The sequence below is a fragment of the Phyllobates terribilis genome, unplaced genomic scaffold, assembly GCF_046119375.1.
Source record: "Phyllobates terribilis strain yellow unplaced genomic scaffold, ASM4611937v1 Scaffold_10__3_contigs__length_209671492, whole genome shotgun sequence".
Taxonomy (NCBI): Eukaryota; Metazoa; Chordata; class Amphibia; order Anura; family Dendrobatidae; genus Phyllobates; species Phyllobates terribilis.
The window spans coordinates 165057635-165078319 of record NW_027362770.1 but is presented as its reverse complement, the minus strand read 5'-3'; the positions used below and the strand labels follow the sequence as shown (position 1 = coordinate 165078319).

Genomic DNA, 20685 nt, shown 5'->3' with positions numbered 1-20685 from the left:
ACCATAGGCAACCACGTAGTCCGCCTATCCCTTGTCCCACACCATAGGCAACCACGTAGTCCGCCTATCCCTTGTCCCACACCGTGGGCAACCACGTAGTCAGCCTATCCCTTGTCCCACACCGTGGGCAACCACGTAGTCAGCCTATCCCTTGTCCCACACCGTGGGCAACCACGTAGTCAGCCTATCCCTTGTCCCACACCATGGGCAACCACTTAGTCAGCCTATCCCTTGTCCCACACCATGGGCAACCACGTAGTCAGCCTATCCCTTGTCCCACACCATGGGCAACCACGTAGTCAGCCTATCCCTTGTCCCACACCATGGGCAACCACGTAGTCAGCCTATCCCTTGTCCCACACCATGGGCATCCACGTAGTCCGCCTATCCCTTGTCCCACACCATGGGCATCCACGTAGTCCACCTATCCCTTGTCCCACACCATGGGCATCCACGTAGTCCGCCTATCCCTTGTCCCACACCATGGGCAACCACGTAGTCCGCCTATCCCTTGTCCTACCCCTGACCACACCTTGGGAATCCATGTAGTACGCCTATACCTCTTCCTAGCCCTGCCCACGCCATGGGCATCCACGCAGTCCACCTATCCCTTGTCCTACACCTGCCTACACTCTAGGCTGCCACCCATCCCTAGTCTTACCCCACCCACATCCTAGAGAGCCATCCAATCTGCCCATCCCTCATCCTACCCCTGTCCACATCCTGGGCTGCCACTCATCCCTCATCTTACCCCTACCACATCCTGGGAGCCAACCAGTCTGTCCATGACGTCCCACCTATGCCCACTCCCTGGTCAGCCATCCAGTCAACCCATCCCTCGTTCTGCCGGTGCCCACACATTCGGCATCCACCATGTCTGCCTATCCCTTGTCTTACCTCTGCCACATCCTAGGAAGTCACCCAGTTCTCCTACCCCTTCCACACCCTGATCAGATCTCCATCTGCATGTCCTTTGCCCTACCCACACCCTAGAGAGCCACCCAGTGCGCCCATCCCTCATCCTACCTTTGCCCACACCATGGGCGTCTGCCCTTCTCTGGTCCTACTCTGGCCCCTTCCTAGAGAGCCACCCGTCCCTGGTGCTACCCTGCCCTTCCATGCGCCCGCTTGATGAGCGTCACTCTCGTTATGCCGTATGACTACATGGCGGTGGGTCTATTAATAACACATGACGGCCGCCTATTCCTCATGTATCGGCCCTGACCTGAAATACTCCATGTTTCTGGGGGAAGTTCTGGGATGAGATCGCCGTCACGTGACACAGATGGCAGAAATAAGAATATTGATGAAATATTAATCAGCCGGAGCGATGATGTCAGCGGTGAGAAGCCGGCTCGTCTGGCTAAGGAAACAATGACAACAAATGTCGGTACTTTTCCATTAGCCGAATGGCGGTGACAGTGACCCTCAGGGGGTCCGAACCCCCCCATAAGTGAACAGCCTAATGTGTCCATCATCCAAACCCACACCCACCACAGACGAGGGTCTCTCCCTATGTGGGGTGGGAGAGTATTGGTTAGGCCCAGTACTTGTCTGGTCTTGTTACCATGGTGATGAGGCTCGGGCACGAAGCAGGAGGCCTCAGACCATTCCCTGGAGCTCGGGAGCTCGAGTGGGTTGATGTTTGGGGTGAAAACCTCAGTGGGGATTCGGCAGTGATAGAAAAATCACCGATTTCTGAGAATATTTTGCTGGATACTCAATGTCCTGGAGGTCTCATGTCCTCGGGCATCTGTGGTGTCTGAAAATTATTAATTTGTGTCTAATTCATTTTATACTTTTAGCCAAAAATGGCGCAGGCGGGTCATGATTTTTTTTTTTTTTTCAAAAATCAAAACTGTTATTTTTGTCTGTAACTTTTTTTTTTTGCGCCTTTTAATCGCAAAAAAAGCACCACGATATTTGTGCAAAAAAAAAATTAAAAAAAATTCTGAAAAGAGGCGGAGGATGGGTGAACCGAGGGACATTTGTGTAAACTTTAAAAAAAGAATAAATTCCGAATTATCCAAAAAATGATGGAAACCCCAAATACGCAATGACCTAAAATGAAAAAAGAAAAAAAAGAAATTATATATTTTTTTTAATAACTATTTATTATTTTATGATAAAATATATATATCGGTACAGACCAAAAGTTTGGACACACATTCTCATTTAAAGATTTTTCTGTATTTTCATAACTATGAAAATTGTACATTCACACCGAAGGCATCAAAACTATGAATTAACACATGTGGAATTATATACTTGACAAAAAAGTGTGAAACAACTGAAAATATGTCTTATATTCTAGGTTCTTCAAAGTAGCCACCTTTTGCTTTGATGACTGCTTTGCACACTCTTGGCATTCTCTTAATGAGCTTCAAGAGGTAGTCACTGGAAATGGTTTTCACATCACAGGTGTGCCCTGTCAGGTTTAATAAGAGGGATTTCTTGCCTTATAAATGGGGTTGGGACCATCAGTTGTGTTGTGCAGAAGTCAGGTGGATACACAGCTGATAGTCCTACTGAATAGACTGTTGGCTGCTTTTTTCTTGCCATAATACAAATTCTAAGTAAAGAAAAACGAGTGGCCATCATTACTTTAAGAAATGAAGGTCAGTCAGTGTGAAAAATTAGGCAAACTTTGAAAGTGTCCCCAAGTGCAGTTGCAAAAACCATCAAGCGCTACAAAGAAACTGGCTCACATGAGGACCGCCACAGGAAAGGAAGACCAAGAGTCAGCTCTGCTTCTGAGGATAAGTTTATCCGAGTCACCAGCCTCAGAAATCGCAGGTTAACAGCAGCTCAGATTAGAGACCAGGTCAATGCCACACAGAGTTCTAGCAGCAGACACATCTCTACAACAACTGTTAAGAGGAGACTTTGTGCAGCAGGCCTTCATGGTAAAATAGCTGCTAGGAAACCACTGCTAAGGACTGGCAACAAGCAGAAGAGACTTGTTTGGGCTAAAGAACACAAGGAATGGACATTAGACCAGTGGAAATCTGTGCTTTGGTCTGATGAGTCCAAATTTGAGATCTTTGGTTCCAACCACCGTGTCTTTTTGCGATGCATAAAAGGTGAACGGATGGACTCTACATGCCTGGTTCCCACCGTGAAGCATGGAGGAGGAGGTGTGATGGTGTGGGGGTGCTTTGCTGGTGACACTGTTGGCGATTTATTCAAAATTGAAGGCATACTGAACCAGCATGGCTACCACAGCATCTTGCAGCGGCATGCTATTCCATCCGGTTTGCGTTTAGTTGGACCATCATTTATTTTTCAACAGGACAATGACCCCAAACACACCTCCAGGCTGTGTAAGGGCTATTTGACCAAGAAGGAGAGTGATGGGGTGCTACGCCAGATGACCTGGCCTCCACAGTCACCAGACCTGAACCCAATCGAGATGGTTTGGGGTGAGCTGGACCGCAGAGTGAAGGCAAAAGGGCCAACAAGTGCTAAGCATCTCTGGGAACTCCTTCAAGATTGTTGGAAGACCATTTCCGGTGACTACCTCTTGAAGCTCGTCAAGAGAATGCCAAGAGTGGGCAAAGCAGTCATCAAAGCAAAAGGTGGCTACTTTGAAGAACCTAGAATATAAGACATATTTTCAGTTGTTTCACACTTTTTTGTTAAGTATATAATTCCACATGTCTTAATTCATAGTTTTGATGCCTTCAGTGTGAATGTACAATTTTCATGGTCATGAAAATACGGAAAAATCTTTAAATGAGAAGGTGTGTCCAAACTTTTGGTCTGTACTGTGTGTGTGTATATATTATTTTCTAATATATAATTTATCAAATTTTAAGAATTTTTTTTTTTTAGTTAATATTAGACTTAGAAAAAAAAAAAAAAAAAATGGCGCAGATGAAAAAACACAAACGCCAACGGCAATAATCGGACCCCATGTCTCTGGCTTTTCGGGCCTTATTAGGCCCAATAAATCCATTTACAAAAAAGTACTCCCTTCTATGAGCTGCAGGAAATATGATTAAACCCTGTAATAGAGCAGTGCTGCAGTGTAAAGCATGGGAAGTACACATAACCTGCTCCAATCCTTCCTTCTGGGAGAAAGCAGCCTTCTTTTTTTGTTTATTTTTTTTTTTTCACATCACCTGCCTCTGCTATAATGGTGATCACAGACTTCCTGCTTTTACCAAGCAGCCAATGGGAGCAGCACAGGGGGGAGGAGCCTAGACAGGAAGTGCCGGTGACATCATCATAAGTGAGCCAGGAGGCGGATCTCAGACTACAGCCCTTTCTCCAGGACGAGCGGAGGAGCTGCTGTCACAGATCAGGGCTGAGCCTGGATTTATCAGAGCTAGGATGGCGTGGGGGGTGTAGGGGCGAGCTGGCAGGTAAGTGGCAGCCATAGGTGCTGCCCGGTGGGTGATGAGACTCATGCTGCACCTCGGCTTTAACTGCACATTAGACGACCTCCAGGACCCGGTGCTTCGCTCTCCCAGCTGCTGCAGCTTTCTTAGATCCCCCCCCCCCTTTTATTTCACATTGCTCTGGCACATTCAAACCGGGCGGCAGCGAGAGCCTCCAGCCCTGCAGCTCGCACCCTCCCCCGTGCAGCTCCCAACTTTCAGCCCTCCTCCTCCTCCTTGTCCTCTTCCTCCTCCTCCCTTCCTGCTGCACACTGGCCCGGCCTCCATAGTCCTCACACACAGCAGTCACATGAGACGCTGGGCACGTGCAGCCGCGCAGATTTATTCCAAATTGGCAAGACCCCCAATGATCGGATACGTAATGGGGGCAGCCCCCTTCCTCCATGTATATTATTAGGAATAACGAGGCGCTGGATTTTTAACATGCCTAAGATAAGCGGCATCAAGTGTTTGTTAGCCTCTTATCCTCCTCTCGATCGGCCTTTTTTAGTTTTTCTGTAATGGCGAACAATCAGGTGTGAATAGAGGAAGATCTACCTGATGACTGTTTCCACAGAGCTTCTGTATGTGTATACAGCTTAGTTCCCTTTTTTTGTGGGGGGGAGGGTTATGTTTAAATATATATATCAGCTGCGCCTTATTTACCCCCCCCCCCTTTGTGAAAAGATTAGGAAAACATGGTGGTTTTATTTCTATTAAATAAAAAAATAAATATTAACGGCGCCACCCTTGTCCACAGGTTGTTTGTGGTATTGCAGCTTATTCCTTTCACTTTAATAATATTGAGTTGCAGTACCAGATATGAACTGATGTGGCACTGCTTTTAAAAAAGGAATTTTTTTTTTTCTATTAATTTAATCCCCCTCCAACCCCCACACCTAATAAAAAGTAATAGCTGGGTGCCCCTCTGTATATTTGTATAACCCCCCTTCCTACCCCAGGTTTAGCTATACTGAATAATAGCCACACGTAGGAGCCTAAATAGAAGTTTAAAAATTGTGACCTTCCCGACACCCTCTGCCCATCCCCTTCCAAACTTTGCCTTTAGCGTCACACAAAGGTGGCACTGAATATGCTACTACCTAACATTTTGGGCTTTAAGGGGTTGTCCTGATCTGATCGGTGAGGGTGCGACAACCGGCGCTCCGACGGATCAGCTGCTCTTGGTGCTGGATGTGATCTGTTGTCGAGCTAAACTACACAGCGCCACCAACTGTATAGTGGTCGCAACCGGGTACTACACATCTGCACTTATTTAATTGTATGGAGGCAGATCTGCAGTACCCCACTTTGGCCACTATACAGTTGATGGCGATGTGTAATTTCGCTCCGCAATTGAGCACATCCGGCTGTCGGCAGCACTGAGACCAGCTGATCGGCAAGGATGCCGGGGGTCTCACCTCCCCCAATCAGATATTGATCCTAATAAGATCCTTTTAAAGAGGTGTACCATAAACAATATATCGCCTAGCCACATTATGGGTGGTAACTATAGGATCGTTGGGGCTTCAACCCCCAACATCAATCACATAAACAGCGGTCCCAAAGTAGAGTGGTACTAAGCATGTGTGTCCACTGCTTAGGAGCAGTGGTCGCACATACTCATTAACGCCTCATTCACTTAGAGGTCTTTGGTCACCATGGTCTCATCAGCGGAGCCCCCACTATATTAATATAAATCTGCCCTGTCTAGTTTAACGTCTTCCTCAAATCTGGTTTTGATGTGTTCTAGGATGCCTTCTTGTATAGTACACGGCTGTACGTCCTCTTCGAAAACCAAAGACCCGGCTCCGGTTCTTCACGCCTTCCCACCAGAAATCGAGAATGTGAGGATGTGGCTCCTACAGACTAAGCAAGATTTCGGAAACCTGAAGGAATTCAGTAAAAAAGTTTCAGAAGCGCCAAGAGGAAGTTACCGCATGTGTTCTCTTCATTTTGGCAGAGAGTGCTACGAGATTAGAGGACGCTCGTATTTTCTGAAAAGGGGAGCAATCCCTACCATCTTCGACTCTCCAAAAAAAGTTCCCAAAAAAGCCCCGATAGATGAGAAAGAGGAGCCAAACACATCTGTAAAAAAAATTAAAAAAGCTGCAAATGTGACCTTAACAGAAGCGGAAATGGCCGCCATGGACCACTGCTATGCCGGATCGGTACCAGACATGTCCTCCATCGACCAGACATGTGGTAGCAGCAGTTTAGCAGAGGAATCCACAGTGGAAGTAGAAATCATGCCCGATTCTCCAACGAACAGTCCCTTTGAAGACCTTGTGCCAAAATTTTCTAAAAGAAAAAAAATCAAGTTACCCCCACCCAAAAGAGTTGTGCCCAGAGTGACAGATTTTAACCCTCGTCCGATGCACCGTGGTACAAACACTGACCCTTATTTTGGAAAAACGCACAAAAAAATTTCAGCAAATCTACGTCCCAAACATTTTTCTGTCGGCGTTCAATGTAACATGCCAATTTTACCTCCACCATCTGGTGAAATGAAACAACGCCAGGCGGTGTCCTCGATTGGTACAGGAGGCTTGTCAAGGAGAAATATACGGAAGATGGTGCTACATCGGGGAAAGGTTTATTTTATGATTTAGGCAAAGCTGATAAAATTTTGGACAATTTGCGTCTTTATTGAATGAGGCCACCACATTCTGGTTACCAGACAACCAGCTGGTATGAAAAAGTCCTACGTGGCGTTGTAATCGGTCAGTTTGATGGTGAAATATACACCCAACTCCAAAAGCCAACATCAGAAATGGTCGTGAGGAAGACCACCTCAGGAATTGAGTATCGTTAGTCCAATTTTCCCCAAAAATGCTTTGATACTTTATCTGTTTCACGCACCGGGATTTGGTAGCATCTCAGTCTTTTGGTGCTTGTTGGCAAATAAGTATTAAAAAATTGAGTATAGATAGGGAACGAGTGGCTTGAGAAATGGTTTTAAGTAATTGATTGGGTCAAAAAAAAATTCTGTCCACTGGTGAAAATCACTGCCAGATGGCGACATCTTTTTTTTTTTTCTCCTATATTTCTAATACTGGAAAGGTAGAATAGTCTACTAGGACCATAGACCATGGTGACCTCCAAAGGGTCATCTTCAAGATGTAGAAGGTGTCTACGTGAAATGTCAAAAGCCTGTGGTAAACCTGAAGGATACACCTCAATCTTCTTGAAGATATGTCGAAGAATTGGAAACAGCATCATAACAATAGCCCAATATATTCTTCATGGTGTGAAGACCTTTATGGATGGTTCCAGTCATGGTTAGTTTGTGGTAGATCCTAACCAGGAACAGTTGCGTTTGGTCGGTTGGTTGTAGACCCTATTCAGAAGTATTGATAGACTTTGGGCAACAAGGTGGAAGTTCTTATTTTTTGTAGTACCAGATGTAGATTCAGGTTTGACACGATGAAAAGTTAAGATGTTGTAGAAGAAGGTTAACATAGATGATTCTGAGCTTTGTTTTTTTTTTTTTTTTTCCTCCAAAGATTATTATTATTTTTTTTTTTTTGAGGGTCAACATGTAGACTAGAATTTTATTTCTTAACAGATTTCAGTATTTTTATTTTTTACTCTTTATATCGATCGTTGGCTGAGGTGCATAAGAGGAATGCATTAAGATTGTTGGTTTCTTTTCTGTTTTTGTCTTGCTTGATAATAAAGACTTTTTGGCTCTCATATTTGTGTGTTGGTCAAATGATTTTCCATCTGTAGACATTTTGTTTTTGAAAAGAGAAGAATTTGACAAAAAAAAAAACGTTGAAAAAGTTTCAGGTGAAGATCTGACGGGAACCCATGATGGCAGGTATTGGCAGATGAATTTTGGAATTTTTTATTTTTACAAGAAAAGCCAGGCGTGAAGTCTGGTGAAATGGCGATCGTCTGAGCTTTGAGAAGACTGCTATTGCATGTCCATGGCTACTTTGGGCGTTTGGTTGCTCCTTTACGACTTTTTAATACTGCTGAAGGGGCCTCCAGGCAGCTTGATTTTCTATACAATCTATCGGGAGTCAAATCCACCTTCCAAGATCTGTATCCCACCCATAGGATATTCTTTTGGGACCATCTTGCAGTCCCTATAAACAATTGATCGTTGGTGGATCCCATTTGAAACTGGCAGATCTACCCACAGAACTACAATGCCTACGGTGCTGTGGTTTTAGTTACATGTTTAGTGCCATATCTGCTTCTAGGTGACCACGTCTAAGGTGAATTATATTTTATTTCCATAAAGAAAAACATGGATGGCCACCTCCTTTTCCAAGAGTACACTGGGCAGCATGGTGGCTCTGTGGTTAGCGCTGTAGCTTTGCAGTGCTGGGGTCCTTAGTTTAAATGCGCACGAGCGTGATCCGTGTTTTTCATTTAAAACTCTTGTGACTATAATAGTGATTGGAGCCTTTCACATGTCCATGATTTTTCACGCAAAAGTATGTCCAATGTTGACCGGAGTGTAGGATCAAAATCGGCAATGCAAGTCTAAGGGTCCGAGAGAAAATTGGACAGCACTTCTGAAGCCATCCAAGTGCTGTCCATTTTTCACAGAGTGATATATAGGAAAATAAACTTTTGTTCTGTCTCTCATGCGTGAAAAATCGCTGAAAATCGGCTGTTTAAAAACTCTATGGACAGACTCAGGGCACATTCAGACGTCTGTGGAGCTCAGGTCAACTGTAATGCCTGAACTGTCCGTCGGTCTTTTGACCTGAGTGTGAAAGCCTCATGGAAAGATATATGAAGTGGTCATGCTCCGTTCGGCATAATTGCGGCCAGCTTGGGCATTGCTGTCCATGCTAGGAATTTTTGCACGATGTCTGAATGTCCGTTTCCAGTAGGCGTATATGCCCATAAATAATGCACGACGGAGCATTTGTTGACTGTCAGCACAATTATAGTCTATGGCCTCGTGGACGCATACACCTTTAATCTCGTTTTGTGGGGTGTTCAGATGCAAGCCGCGATGGGACCAACGAACGTGAGACAAAACTCACGGAGTGTCGTCTGTTTTTCTCTGATGGAGGTGGGTGGGTGGGTGGGTGGGTGGAAATTTTTTCCACTGTCTTTTTCAGTCCATGAAAAAAAGGACCACACTAGAATGGAATCAGAGTGCCGTAGACTTTTGTTCTCATATTTGATCTAACACTTGGGGATCAATACTGGACACATCTTGGCGGTTTTGCATGGACCACTGCGCCCCCAAAAAAATCATGAACATGTGAACAGTCCCATAGACTATCATGGGTACGAGTGCTATCCGTAGAAAACACAGCTAGAATTCGTACATGAAAAACTGACGTGTGAATGGGCTCTAACATTGAGACATTTCTGATAGCCTCGTGAAGCTCAGCCCCTGGTATTTATAACCAAAATTCACCTTATTCCTTCTGCTTTTGGGATGTGCCGATCTTGATTAATTTTCGGGAACTTATCCAAGATTCCTTCACGTATAAATAGCTTGATTGCCTTTTGAAGGATAACTATAAATGTTCCCCCGTAAATACTATCGAATCGTGACGGAGAACTGGGCTCGGTGTCAAAAAAAGTAACACGTGAAAGGGAAATTTTTAACAAAAGGCTTTAATTTCAATAGTGGAATAGTCACACCTGGAAAATAGGACAAGTTGCGGTTCTGGTTTGTCTGGGATAAAACACCCTTTTTCAAAAAATTTTGGTATCGTGCCGTTATGGTCCATGGGCTGCCCCATCAATTGCATGGACAAGAGGGACATAAATATCGCCGCCTACAAGAACCTCGTATTGAGACCATCCAACTTTTCCTTGACACATGGAGTCGGGGAAGAAACAGGTCAGACCTGTTGAATTTCGGTGCCCAATCCTTTTGTTCCCACGATAGATGCTCCGCCACCAGAGGCATACGCCATTGACTTGGTCCACAATCCCGATTAAAAACGTGCACCCTTAGCCATTTCGAGTGTTTTAGGGAAAGTCAAAAGAGATGGCTGTTGGCTGACAGACCTCAACGACGTATGAGCACTTTTAGGTGGCCTCAAAAAATGTCTCCATGGACCTTCTTGGCCCCTCGTTGAGTTACGACCTTGTGTTAGATCTTCTTCTTTTCGACTTACTTTTCAACATTACTTATTTTGGGAGATTTTTCACTTAAATCCCAATATTTTAGGTTGTTCTCATCCATTGTTTGCACCTGAATGAATGTGCCAAGGCTTTCACGGGAGCTGCTCAGGTTTGACTCCTTTGTTTCCTTTGCCGGACCCTCAGAGATGTCATCCTCCTTACAAGACCTTTAGTAAATGCCCCGTCATGGGTGCCCATCTTCAGAAAAAAAACCTTTTAAGATGGTGATTTCTCAATGGCAGACCGGATCTCTGCAGAGAGCTGAATACATTCGGTCAGGTCCGATCACCACCGCCACTGTTTCCTGTTGTCTTCTCTTGATAAATTTAATGATCACGGCGGCGCAAGCTCCAGAGGAGAAACCTAGGACAATGACGACTGGAGGAAATAGCAGTAAATATCGATAAGTTCCCACAAACGCTGAGTTATATGGTTATAGTCTTAATCCTGTGACCCCTCGCAGCAAAAAAAAACACCTAATAATAAAAATTATAATTCTAATAAAAGTTAAAAAAAAAAAAAAATAAAATAAAAAATAAAGTAACTTGCATTTATGAAGATTAAAAAAAAAAAAATAATAATAATATACACGCGGGGTGGGGTCAAATTCATATTTGGGTTTTGCTTTTAATTTTTCTTTAACCAAATTTTTAAAAATTGTACGCCTGGTTTGACCATTTTGTTCAAAATAAAAAATGTTCTAGATTTTTATCAACCCGTTTGGCGCCTTTGTATGGTATGTCGCAAAAATGTCCAGACTCCCCTCCAAATCACTTGTGGGGGGAGTTTGTGTTGGATCGGAGTACAATTGTGCAAAAATTTTGTACATTTTATAGAAAGTCACAATCGCCCAAAAACATCTAGAAAACAAAAAAAAAACAACAAAAAAAAATCTATAAAAAGATTCAAATTAAAAGAAGAAATTGGCACAAATGAAAGGTAAAAAAATAAAGGGAAAAGGTAATAAATCTGGCACATGGTACCTTCTGTTCTGATTAAAGGGGCAGAAAAAAGGAACTAAAGGAGTGATGGATTTGTCGTCTTACCAATTTCTGCACTGCCCAATAGAGTCCACAGCCTTACCCATACGATCTACCATGTGTTTTTTTTATTTTTTTTTTTATAATAATTAAAAAAAATAAAAAATAATAAATATATATATATATATATATATATATATATATATATATATATATATATATATATATATATATATATATATATATATATATATATATATATATATATATATATATATATATATATATATATATATATGAATTTTTTTTTACATTATTTTCTATTTTTAATCCCCCCCCCCCCCCCTGTCTTTTCAGGCTGCTTCCAAGATGACCGCATTGTATTCTGGACCTGGATGTATTCCACCTATTTCATGGAGAAATGGGCTCCTCGGCAGGACGACATGCTGTTCTACGTGCGGCGGAAGCTTTCTTACGTAAACGCAGATGGAAGTGAAGGCACAAAGGTGACTAGCAGAGGCGTATCCCGCAGGGTAAATGATTACATCCCCTTTCCCTAAATCCTTTATTTATTCTTTTATTTTATTTCTAACTATTTATTTTTTTGTAAATTCTCACATCCCCTGTATAAAAAAAATTATGGAGTCCCTCTGTTTATTCCTCCTGGAAATGCATAAAGTGAAAACTTGGGGGTGTATCATTGCATGCTTAGACACTATCCAATCAGGGCAGACTGTCAAGTGACACACCCCATAGGATCCAGTTGTTAATTTCCAGGAGGAGCAACTGAGGGACGGCATGGAGAAGTGCACAGTGCTATCTGCGGCATAAGGGGGTACAATACCTGTATCGTACCTTTTGTGAGAGCTGATATTGTCCAGCTTTCCTATAAAAATAATTTTTTTTACAATTCACATGTAAAGTGTCATGAAATAAATGCCGCCATAATAATAATTCAAGGATGAAACAAGACTATATTTTAATATTTTTTTAATGATTTTTGCATAGTAAAATGAAAAAAAAATATATATTTATTTACATTGTATAAATCTTTGAGCTAATCTCTTGGTGTCTCCTGATTTTAGGTGACGTTATACCATATGAAGTTGCTTTATTTTTATCTCTTCCCTAGCATCCATGCTGAGAAATAGTTTATTGGTTGTACAGAATTAGAAATACTCGGCAGCTTTCTTCCAGAAATGGCGCCACCCCTGTCCACAGGTCATGTGTGGTATTACAGCTCTGCTCCATTTGAAGTGCATAGGACTTGGCTGCAATACCACAGTCGACCTTAGGATAGAGGTGGCACTGTTTTAAAAAGCTGTCATGTTTTTTCTAGTTTAGGACAAACTTTTCAAGTGATTTTAAAGCTTTCGTGCAAGTCCCCAAACAGGGCCATTGACTTTGTAGAACATTGGACTCCACTTGATTTCCTTTCTGGCCGTGTCCTTCTTCTTTTTAGCACATTAGCTCACAAAAGTCCCACAATGGTATCCCATATATAGTGATAATGATCGCAAAAACTCTAGCAATAAGTAACAACAACTTTCATATAGGAAGTTACTCCAAAAAAAGAAATGAGTGTATTAGATCATAAAAATTAACCTTTATTGAATAAAGTCATGATAGAAAAACATGATATTACCTGGTGGAATAGGGAGGTGAACCAACTAGACGACCCACCCCTGAAGAAGGCTGACGAAACGCGCGTCGGGTCGTCTAGTAGGTTCACCTCCCTATTCCACCTGCTAAAGGACATTATGGCAAATACTGCCCATGTGATTATATTTTGGTAGATTTTATTCTGATCTATTTAAGTGAGCTATTGGCACCAATCATATTCTTAGAATTGCACAAAATGTGTATTATATCTTTGGTCTGATATAGCCACTCTGCTCCGTTTACATACCCTATCCACATATCATTCTTTTCTTGGTGTTTGTGATCCGTTTATATGGTGTTTGTGATCCATTTACATACTGACGGTACCCACCATTATATATGAAGCTACTGTTTTTTTTATCATGGTTTTTCTATCATGACTTTATTCAATAAAGGTTAATTTTTATGATCGAATACACTTATTTCTTTTTTTGGAGTAACTTCCTATATGAAAGTTGTTGTTACTTCTTTTTAGCACAGACAGCTTTTCCTCTGAAGCATCTGAGGAGCGCAGGAGCAGTGAAGCTGGTCGGATCCAGCGAGCTTCAGTGCAGCGCTTCCAAGCTCCATAGCGCAGAGCTTGTAAATGTTGAGTCAAGTAGAGGCCAGAGTTCTATGTTTTGAAGCCCAACGGCTTACAACAAAAAACAAAAAAAAACAAAACAAACAAACCTAAAATCATTAAAAAAAAAAAAAAAAAAAAAAAAATTACTGAGTAGATAACATGAACTATAAGGAAAAAAAATATACTGAACTAATAAATGCCTTAAAACTACACTAAACTGATTAAAAAAAAAAGTCCTCTGAACAAATACTCAATAAAAAATACTGAATTAATAAAAGTAAAATATATACTTGGCTAATAATAATAAAAAAAAACTATATTAACAAAAAAAATATGCAAAACTAATAAAATACTGAGGTGGGAAAAAATGGAATAACAAACAATAAAAATATACCAAATTGATAAAAAATATATATAAAAATGTAATAGAACAAAAATACTGAACTAAAGGGAAACGCTAAAAAATACAGACCTGTTAAAACATGAGAAATAGAAATATACTGAACTAATTACCGAAAAATTAATAGGCTCCGCCAATAATAATAATATTTAAAAAATTACTAATTTTAAAAAGATGCAATATAACAAAGAAAAATGCTGAACAATAAAAAAAAAAAAAATTTAAAACTAAAATAATAAAAAAAATAGAGGATAAAGTAGTGATGATGTTCTGACATGGCCTTCAGGAAGATCTGTACCAAAGAGGCTTCTAAGTAAAGGTTTCTTTCCCCTCTTCCACTCGGGCAGGAGTCTGATAAATTAACTTAACTTAGACTTAGCTTAAAAAAAAAAAAAAAACTAGGAGAGACTTCCTGAGTGGTAGAAGAAAAATGATCAATATGGTCAACAATGTACCGACTGAGTTCACCCTTCGGATTCTGCTTCTTTCAGCAGGTGGATGTTGAGGTCTATCGTAAGGACTCGAAGAAGCTTCCTGGCCTCGGAGACCCCGACATTGACTGGGAGGAGAGCGTCTACTTGAATCTTATTTTGCAGAAGGTCAGTAATTGAAGTTGTGGGCTTACCTCTCATAAGCCTTCTAAAGTCATTGGCCACGGAAGAGTTTTTCTATGTCTATCTGTATCATCCATATCCCTTGAAAAATCCTGCCCCAGTCAATTGTTAAAAACTAATATATTACTGGTGAAACTACTTCCCCATTCTGTCTTCACAGCAAAGTCAAGATGGGCAGTGTCCTCACCAGCCCTCCCTGTATAACCTACTTTCCTCCCTCTGCTAGCTGCCTATCCCTAGCTATAGACTTGTGAAAGTTGCTTATCTTGACTCAGGCAGTACTACACTGACTACACTGTGAAAGCAGCTTATCTTGACTCTGGCAATACTACACTGTATGAAAGCTGGTTATCTTGACTCGGGCAGTACTACACTGTGTTAAAGCAGCTTATTTTGATTTAGGCAGTACAACACTGACTACACTATGTGAAAGCTGCTTATCTTCACTCAGGTAGCACTACACTGTATGAAAGCTGCTTATCTTGGCTCGGGCAGTACGGCACTATGTGACAGCTCCTTATCTTTACTCAGACAGTGCTACAGTGACTACACTGTGTGAAAGCTGCTTATCTTGACTCAGGCAGAACTATACTGACTCAACTGTGTGATAGCTGCTTATCTTGATTCATGCTGCTTTCACACAGTGTAGTACTGCCTGAGTCAAGATAAGCAACTTTCACACAGTGTTGTATTGCTTATCTTGAGTCAGGCAGTACCACACTGTTTGAAAGCTGCTTATTTTGACCTCCGGCAGTACTACTGTGTGAAAGCAGCTTATCTTAACTCAGGCAGCATTACACGGTGTGAAAGCTGCTTAACTTGACTCAGGCAGTACTACACTGTGAAAGCTGTATGAAAGCCGCTTCTCTTGACACAGGCAGTACTACACGGACTGCACTGTGTGAAAGCTGGTTATCTTGGCTCAAGTTTTACTATCCTGTGTGAAAGCAGCTTATCTTGAGTCAAGCTGGTTTCACACAGTGTAGTATTGCCTGAGTCAAGATAAGCTGCTTTCATACAGTGTAGTTTTGCCTATCTTGACTCAGGCAATACTACACTGTGTGAAACCAGCTTATCTTGACTCAGGCAGTACTACACTGATTACACTGTAAAATCAGCTTATCTTGATTCTGGCAGTACTACACGGTGTGAAAGCAGCTTATCTTGACTCAGGCAGTACTAGCCTGTGTGAAAGCTGCTTATCTTGACGCAGATAGTACTGTACTGACTATACTGTGTGAAAACAGCTTATCTTGACTCTGACACTACTACGCTGTTAGAAAGCTGCTTATCTTGACGCATGCAGTACTACACTGTGTTAAAGCAGCTTATCTTGACTGAGACAGTATTACCTTGTGTGAAAGCTGCTTAACTTGACTCAGGCAGTACTACACTGTGAAAGCTGTATGAAAGCCGCTTCTCTTGACACAGGCAGTACTACACGGACTGCACTGTGTGAAAGCTGGTTATCTTGGCTCAAGTTTTACTATCCTGTGTGAAAGCAGCTTATCTTGAGTCAAGCTGGTTTCACACAGTGTAGTATTGCCTGAGTCAAGATAAGCTGCTTTCATACAGTGTAGTTTTGCCTATCTTGACTCAGGCAATACTACACTGTGTGAAACCAGCTTATCTTGACTCAGGCAGTACTACACTGATTACACTGTAAAATCAGCTTATCTTGATTCTGGCAGTACTACACGGTGTGAAAGCAGCTTATCTTGACTCAGGCAGTACTAGCCTGTGTGAAAGCTGCTTATCTTGACGCAGATAGTACTGTACTGACTATACTGTGTGAAAACAGCTTATCTTGACTCTGACACTACTACGCTGTTAGAAAGCTGCTTATCTTGACGCATGCAGTACTACACTGTGTTAAAGCAGCTTATCTTGACTGAGACAGTATTACCTTGTGTGAAAACTGCTTATGTTGATGCAGGCAGTACTACAGCTTGTGAAAGCTGCTTATTTTGAACTAGGTAGCACTCCCATGTGTTAAAGCAGCTTATCTTGATTCAGGCAGTACTACACTGTATGAAAGCTTCTTGCCTTGACTCAGGCAGTACTACTGTGTTAAACCAGCTTATTTTGACTCAGGCAGTACTAAATTGAATTTGGATGCTTTTACTGGGGAAGAACAGGACTTTGTGTCTCCATTGTGATATCGCAGACATTTTATAACTGATTAATAAGGTTATACCCCAAACTGTCCTCTGACCTCCTCTACCATTTTCGCAGGAGTTACAGCTCAGCTTTTCTGGATTCATGAAAGTCAGAATTGCCAAAATATACAGCGATGGCTGATGGATGTAATATCATTGCTGTGTATTTATTTTCCCCACAGCTGGATTATGTGGTGACCTGTGCAGTGTGCACACGTTCTGAGGCTGGAGACATCCACATCCATAAGAAGAAATCCCAGGTGGGTAAGCGGTCTACCGAGACGCTGCCTAAATGTCGATTACCTTGTATTCCTACAGTTGTAGCGGAGCCGAGTTTGTCATTTGATACCATGATGTACGTTTACATGGGACTGCAGGGTAAGGGGGGTGGGTTATACCCTATACATGTAGGTAGGTTATGACTGTGGTATCACTGGCTGTCTATCCGTTAGGACCTCTGTAGTAGTGCGCATGCACGACCACTGCCCCAATCATTTTTATGGGAGCGGTCATGCGCAGCTTCCATACATAGTGAATGGCGCACTACTCGCGCATGCGCACTACTCACGCATTTTTTTTCTATAATATTTGTTCTTTCAGCAAGTATTTGCTTCTCCAAGCAAACACCCCATGGACAGTAAGGGAGAAGAGTCTAAGATCAGTTACCCCAATATCTTCTACATGATAGACAACTTTGAGGAGGTAATTATATGTGTGTATATAGGGGTTTGTATGTGTATATATGTTACCGGATGGTCACTATGGAGCATACTTGTCTTTTAGGTGTTCAGTGACATGACCGTAGGGGAAGGGGAGATGGTTTGTGTGGAGCTTGTGGCCAGCGACAAAACAAACACTTTTCAAGGAGTCATATTCCAGGGATCCATCCGATATGAGGCTCTAAAGAAAGTGTATGACAACCGGGTAAGTATGTGATGTGGATAAAGCGATTACAGGGGTTTGTACAGAATTCGATTATTTTTTTTTTAATCTTGTTATTCTTTACTACCTCTTTAAGACCATTCTTAATAGGCCTAGTGATATCTGCAGTGGCCACTGCTGGCCATATGTGGTATTGCATGGCATCTATTCTAACGAAGGAGCGATACATAAGTCTGCCTGGGTGGGCGCTCCTCGCTCTCCACACCCCCATATGTGCTATGATGGGACTTATTCTCACTCATTCCTGTAAGGATTCAGATATGTGAATACATCTTTAATAAATGTGATTTGTAAGGGGTAAATTAATGGATTTCTCATATTTCGGGCCCAGGTCAGCGTGGCGGCAAAGATGGCCCAGAAGATGTCGTTCGGCTTCTACAAATACAACAACATGGAGTTTGTGCGAATGAAGGGGCCACAGGGTAAAGGCCACGCGGAGATGGCTGTGAGCAGAGTGTCCACTGGAGACACGTCTCCATACGGCACCGAGGAGGATTCCAACCCCGGGTCACCCCTGCATGAGCGGGTGAGTTGACTTCTGCACCATCATACCTTTCAAAACTGTCTCAAGAGTAACAACCTTGTTGTTGCAAAACATACTGATGGCATTGGTTACAGAAGAATCCATTTCTGGCCCCAACACTGCTCACTGGATTCTTTTGTAACCAATGCCATCAATATGTTTTGCAACAATAAGGTTGTTAAGGTCTTGAGACAGCTCTCTGGTTTTTATATATAATTTTTTTTTTTTGTTTATATTTACAGTGTGGGTTTTTTTTTTTTACATTTTATAATTTTTATATCTCTCCCCACAAGGTCACATCATTTAGCACTCCCCCCACTCCTGAACGTAACAACCGTCCTTCCTTTTTCTCGCCGTCCCTGAAAAGGAAGGTGCCGAGGAACCGAATCACCGAGATGAAGAAATCTCACTCTGCCAATGACAGCGAGGAATTTTTCCGGGACAGCGATGACGGGGGAGGTATGATGGAGCAGATATTGGGTTTGAGAGGGGGCAGGTATGCTGTGTTTAATAATAATAATAAAAAAAAAAATCAATTAAACTTCTAAAACAAATTTAAATCCAATCAATTGACAATTTCCCAGATGTAGGTTAAATGGGTTCTCTTCTTTTGGCAGCCCTTGATAGAAAGATTTCTTAAAAATTAGTTTTTCACAAAGTGCCTTCCTGCGTGGAGCTCCTCCGATCAGCTGTGATCTGTCGAAATACCTGGTAGCAAGTGTTCAATTTCCCTACAGTGCCACCACAGGCGAAATTAAGTATTACACAGAAGTCCATTCATATCAGTAATGCAGGATGGGTCCTCCAGAGAGACACTCTTTATAACCGATCACTACTCTGCCCAACAGATGATTATCCTGAACAGAGAACCCTCGTTTAATAACACAGAATTCCTTAATAGGGTATATAAAAATGGGTTCTCTAAGCTGGACTACCCCTTTTAAAGTGTGTTTTAATTTTATTTTAACATCCAAAATCAATGTAATCATCATTATTTTTTGTAGAAGTGCATAGACATAGGGATCAATAATATCATTCTTTCTGCCTACAGCCTCCACTAGGGGGGGAGCTCTCTGCATAGAGATGTATACAGATGCTATTGAAAACAATAGGAAGCTAGCACGAACAGTGGTGTGAAAAAGTGTTTGCCCCCTTCCTGATTTCTTATTCTTTGGCATGTTTGTCACACTTAAATGTTTCAGATCACAAACAAATGTAAATATTAGACAAAGATAAGACAAGTAAACACAAAATGCAGTTTTTAAATGAAGGTCTTTATTATTAAGGGAAAAAGAAATCCATACCTACAGGGCCCTGTGTGAAAAAAGTGATTGCTCCCCCCTACCCTTAACTTATGTTTTAACTGTGGTTTATCACACCTTTGGGAAGCCGAGTTCACTTTCCCTAGTCACACACTGGCCTGATTACTGCCACACCTGTTTTCAATCAAGAAACCACTTAAATAGGACCTGCCTGACAGTGAAGTAGGCCAAAAGATCCTCAAAAGCTAGACATCATGCTGCGATCCAAAGAAATTCAAGAACAAATGAGAAACAAAATAATTGAGATCTATCAGTCTGGAAAAGGTTATAAAGCCATTTCTAAAGCTTTGGGGCTCCAGCGAACCACAGGGAGAGCAATTATCCAGAAGTGGTGATAACATGGAACAGTGGTGAACCTTCCCAGGAGTGGCCGGCGGACGAAAATTACCCCCAAGAGAACAGCGACGACTCATCCAAGAGGTCACAAAACACCCCACAACATCATCCAAAGAACTGCAGGCCTCACTTGCCTCAGTTAATGTCAGTTTTCATGACTCCACCATAAGAAAGAGACTGAGCAAAAATGGCATGCATGGCAGAATTCCAATACGAAAACCACTGCTGAGCAAAAAAAACATAAAGGCTTGTCTCAGTTTTGCCAGAGAACATCTTGATGATTGCAAGGACTTTTGGGAGAATATGGTGTGGACTGAAGAGACAAAAGTTGAACTTTTTCGAAGGTGTATGTCTCATTACATCTGGTGTAGAAGTAACAGAGTATTTCCGAAAAGGAACATCATACCAACAGTAAAATATGGTGGTGGTAGTGTGATGGTCTGGGGCTGTTTTGCGGCTTCAGGACCTGGTAAACTTGCTGTGGTAAATGGAACCGTGAATTCTGCTGTCTACCAAAAAATCCTGAAGGAGAACTTCCCGCCATATGTTCGTGACCTCAATCTGAAGTGCACTTGGGTTATGCAGCAGGACAATGATCCAAAACACTCCAGCAAGTCCACCTCTGATTGGCTTAAAACAAAATGAAGATTTTGGAGTGGCCTAGTCAAAGTCCTGACCTTAATCCAATT

At 42.0% G+C, this 20685-nt stretch overlaps 1 protein-coding gene across 2 annotated transcripts in view; it reads left to right on the top strand.

Annotated features, from left to right (window-relative positions):
• Positions 1-20685, top strand: part of LOC141164616 (uncharacterized protein KIAA0930 homolog) — a 29410-nt gene that overhangs the window by 7171 nt on the left and 1554 nt on the right. Inside the window, exons 2-8 of one of the 2 annotated variants that reach the window (XM_073650059.1) lie at positions 11831-12006; positions 14592-14699; positions 17056-17133; positions 17474-17575; positions 17657-17797; positions 18147-18341; positions 18632-18797. In XM_073650059.1, coding sequence (XP_073506160.1) covers positions 11831-12006; positions 14592-14699; positions 17056-17133; positions 17474-17575; positions 17657-17797; positions 18147-18341; positions 18632-18797 — 966 coding nt within the window. The remainder of the gene's footprint in view (positions 1-11830; positions 12007-14591; positions 14700-17055; positions 17134-17473; positions 17576-17656; positions 17798-18146; positions 18342-18631; positions 18798-20685) is intronic. The other variant, XM_073650060.1, reaches the window with a different exon arrangement.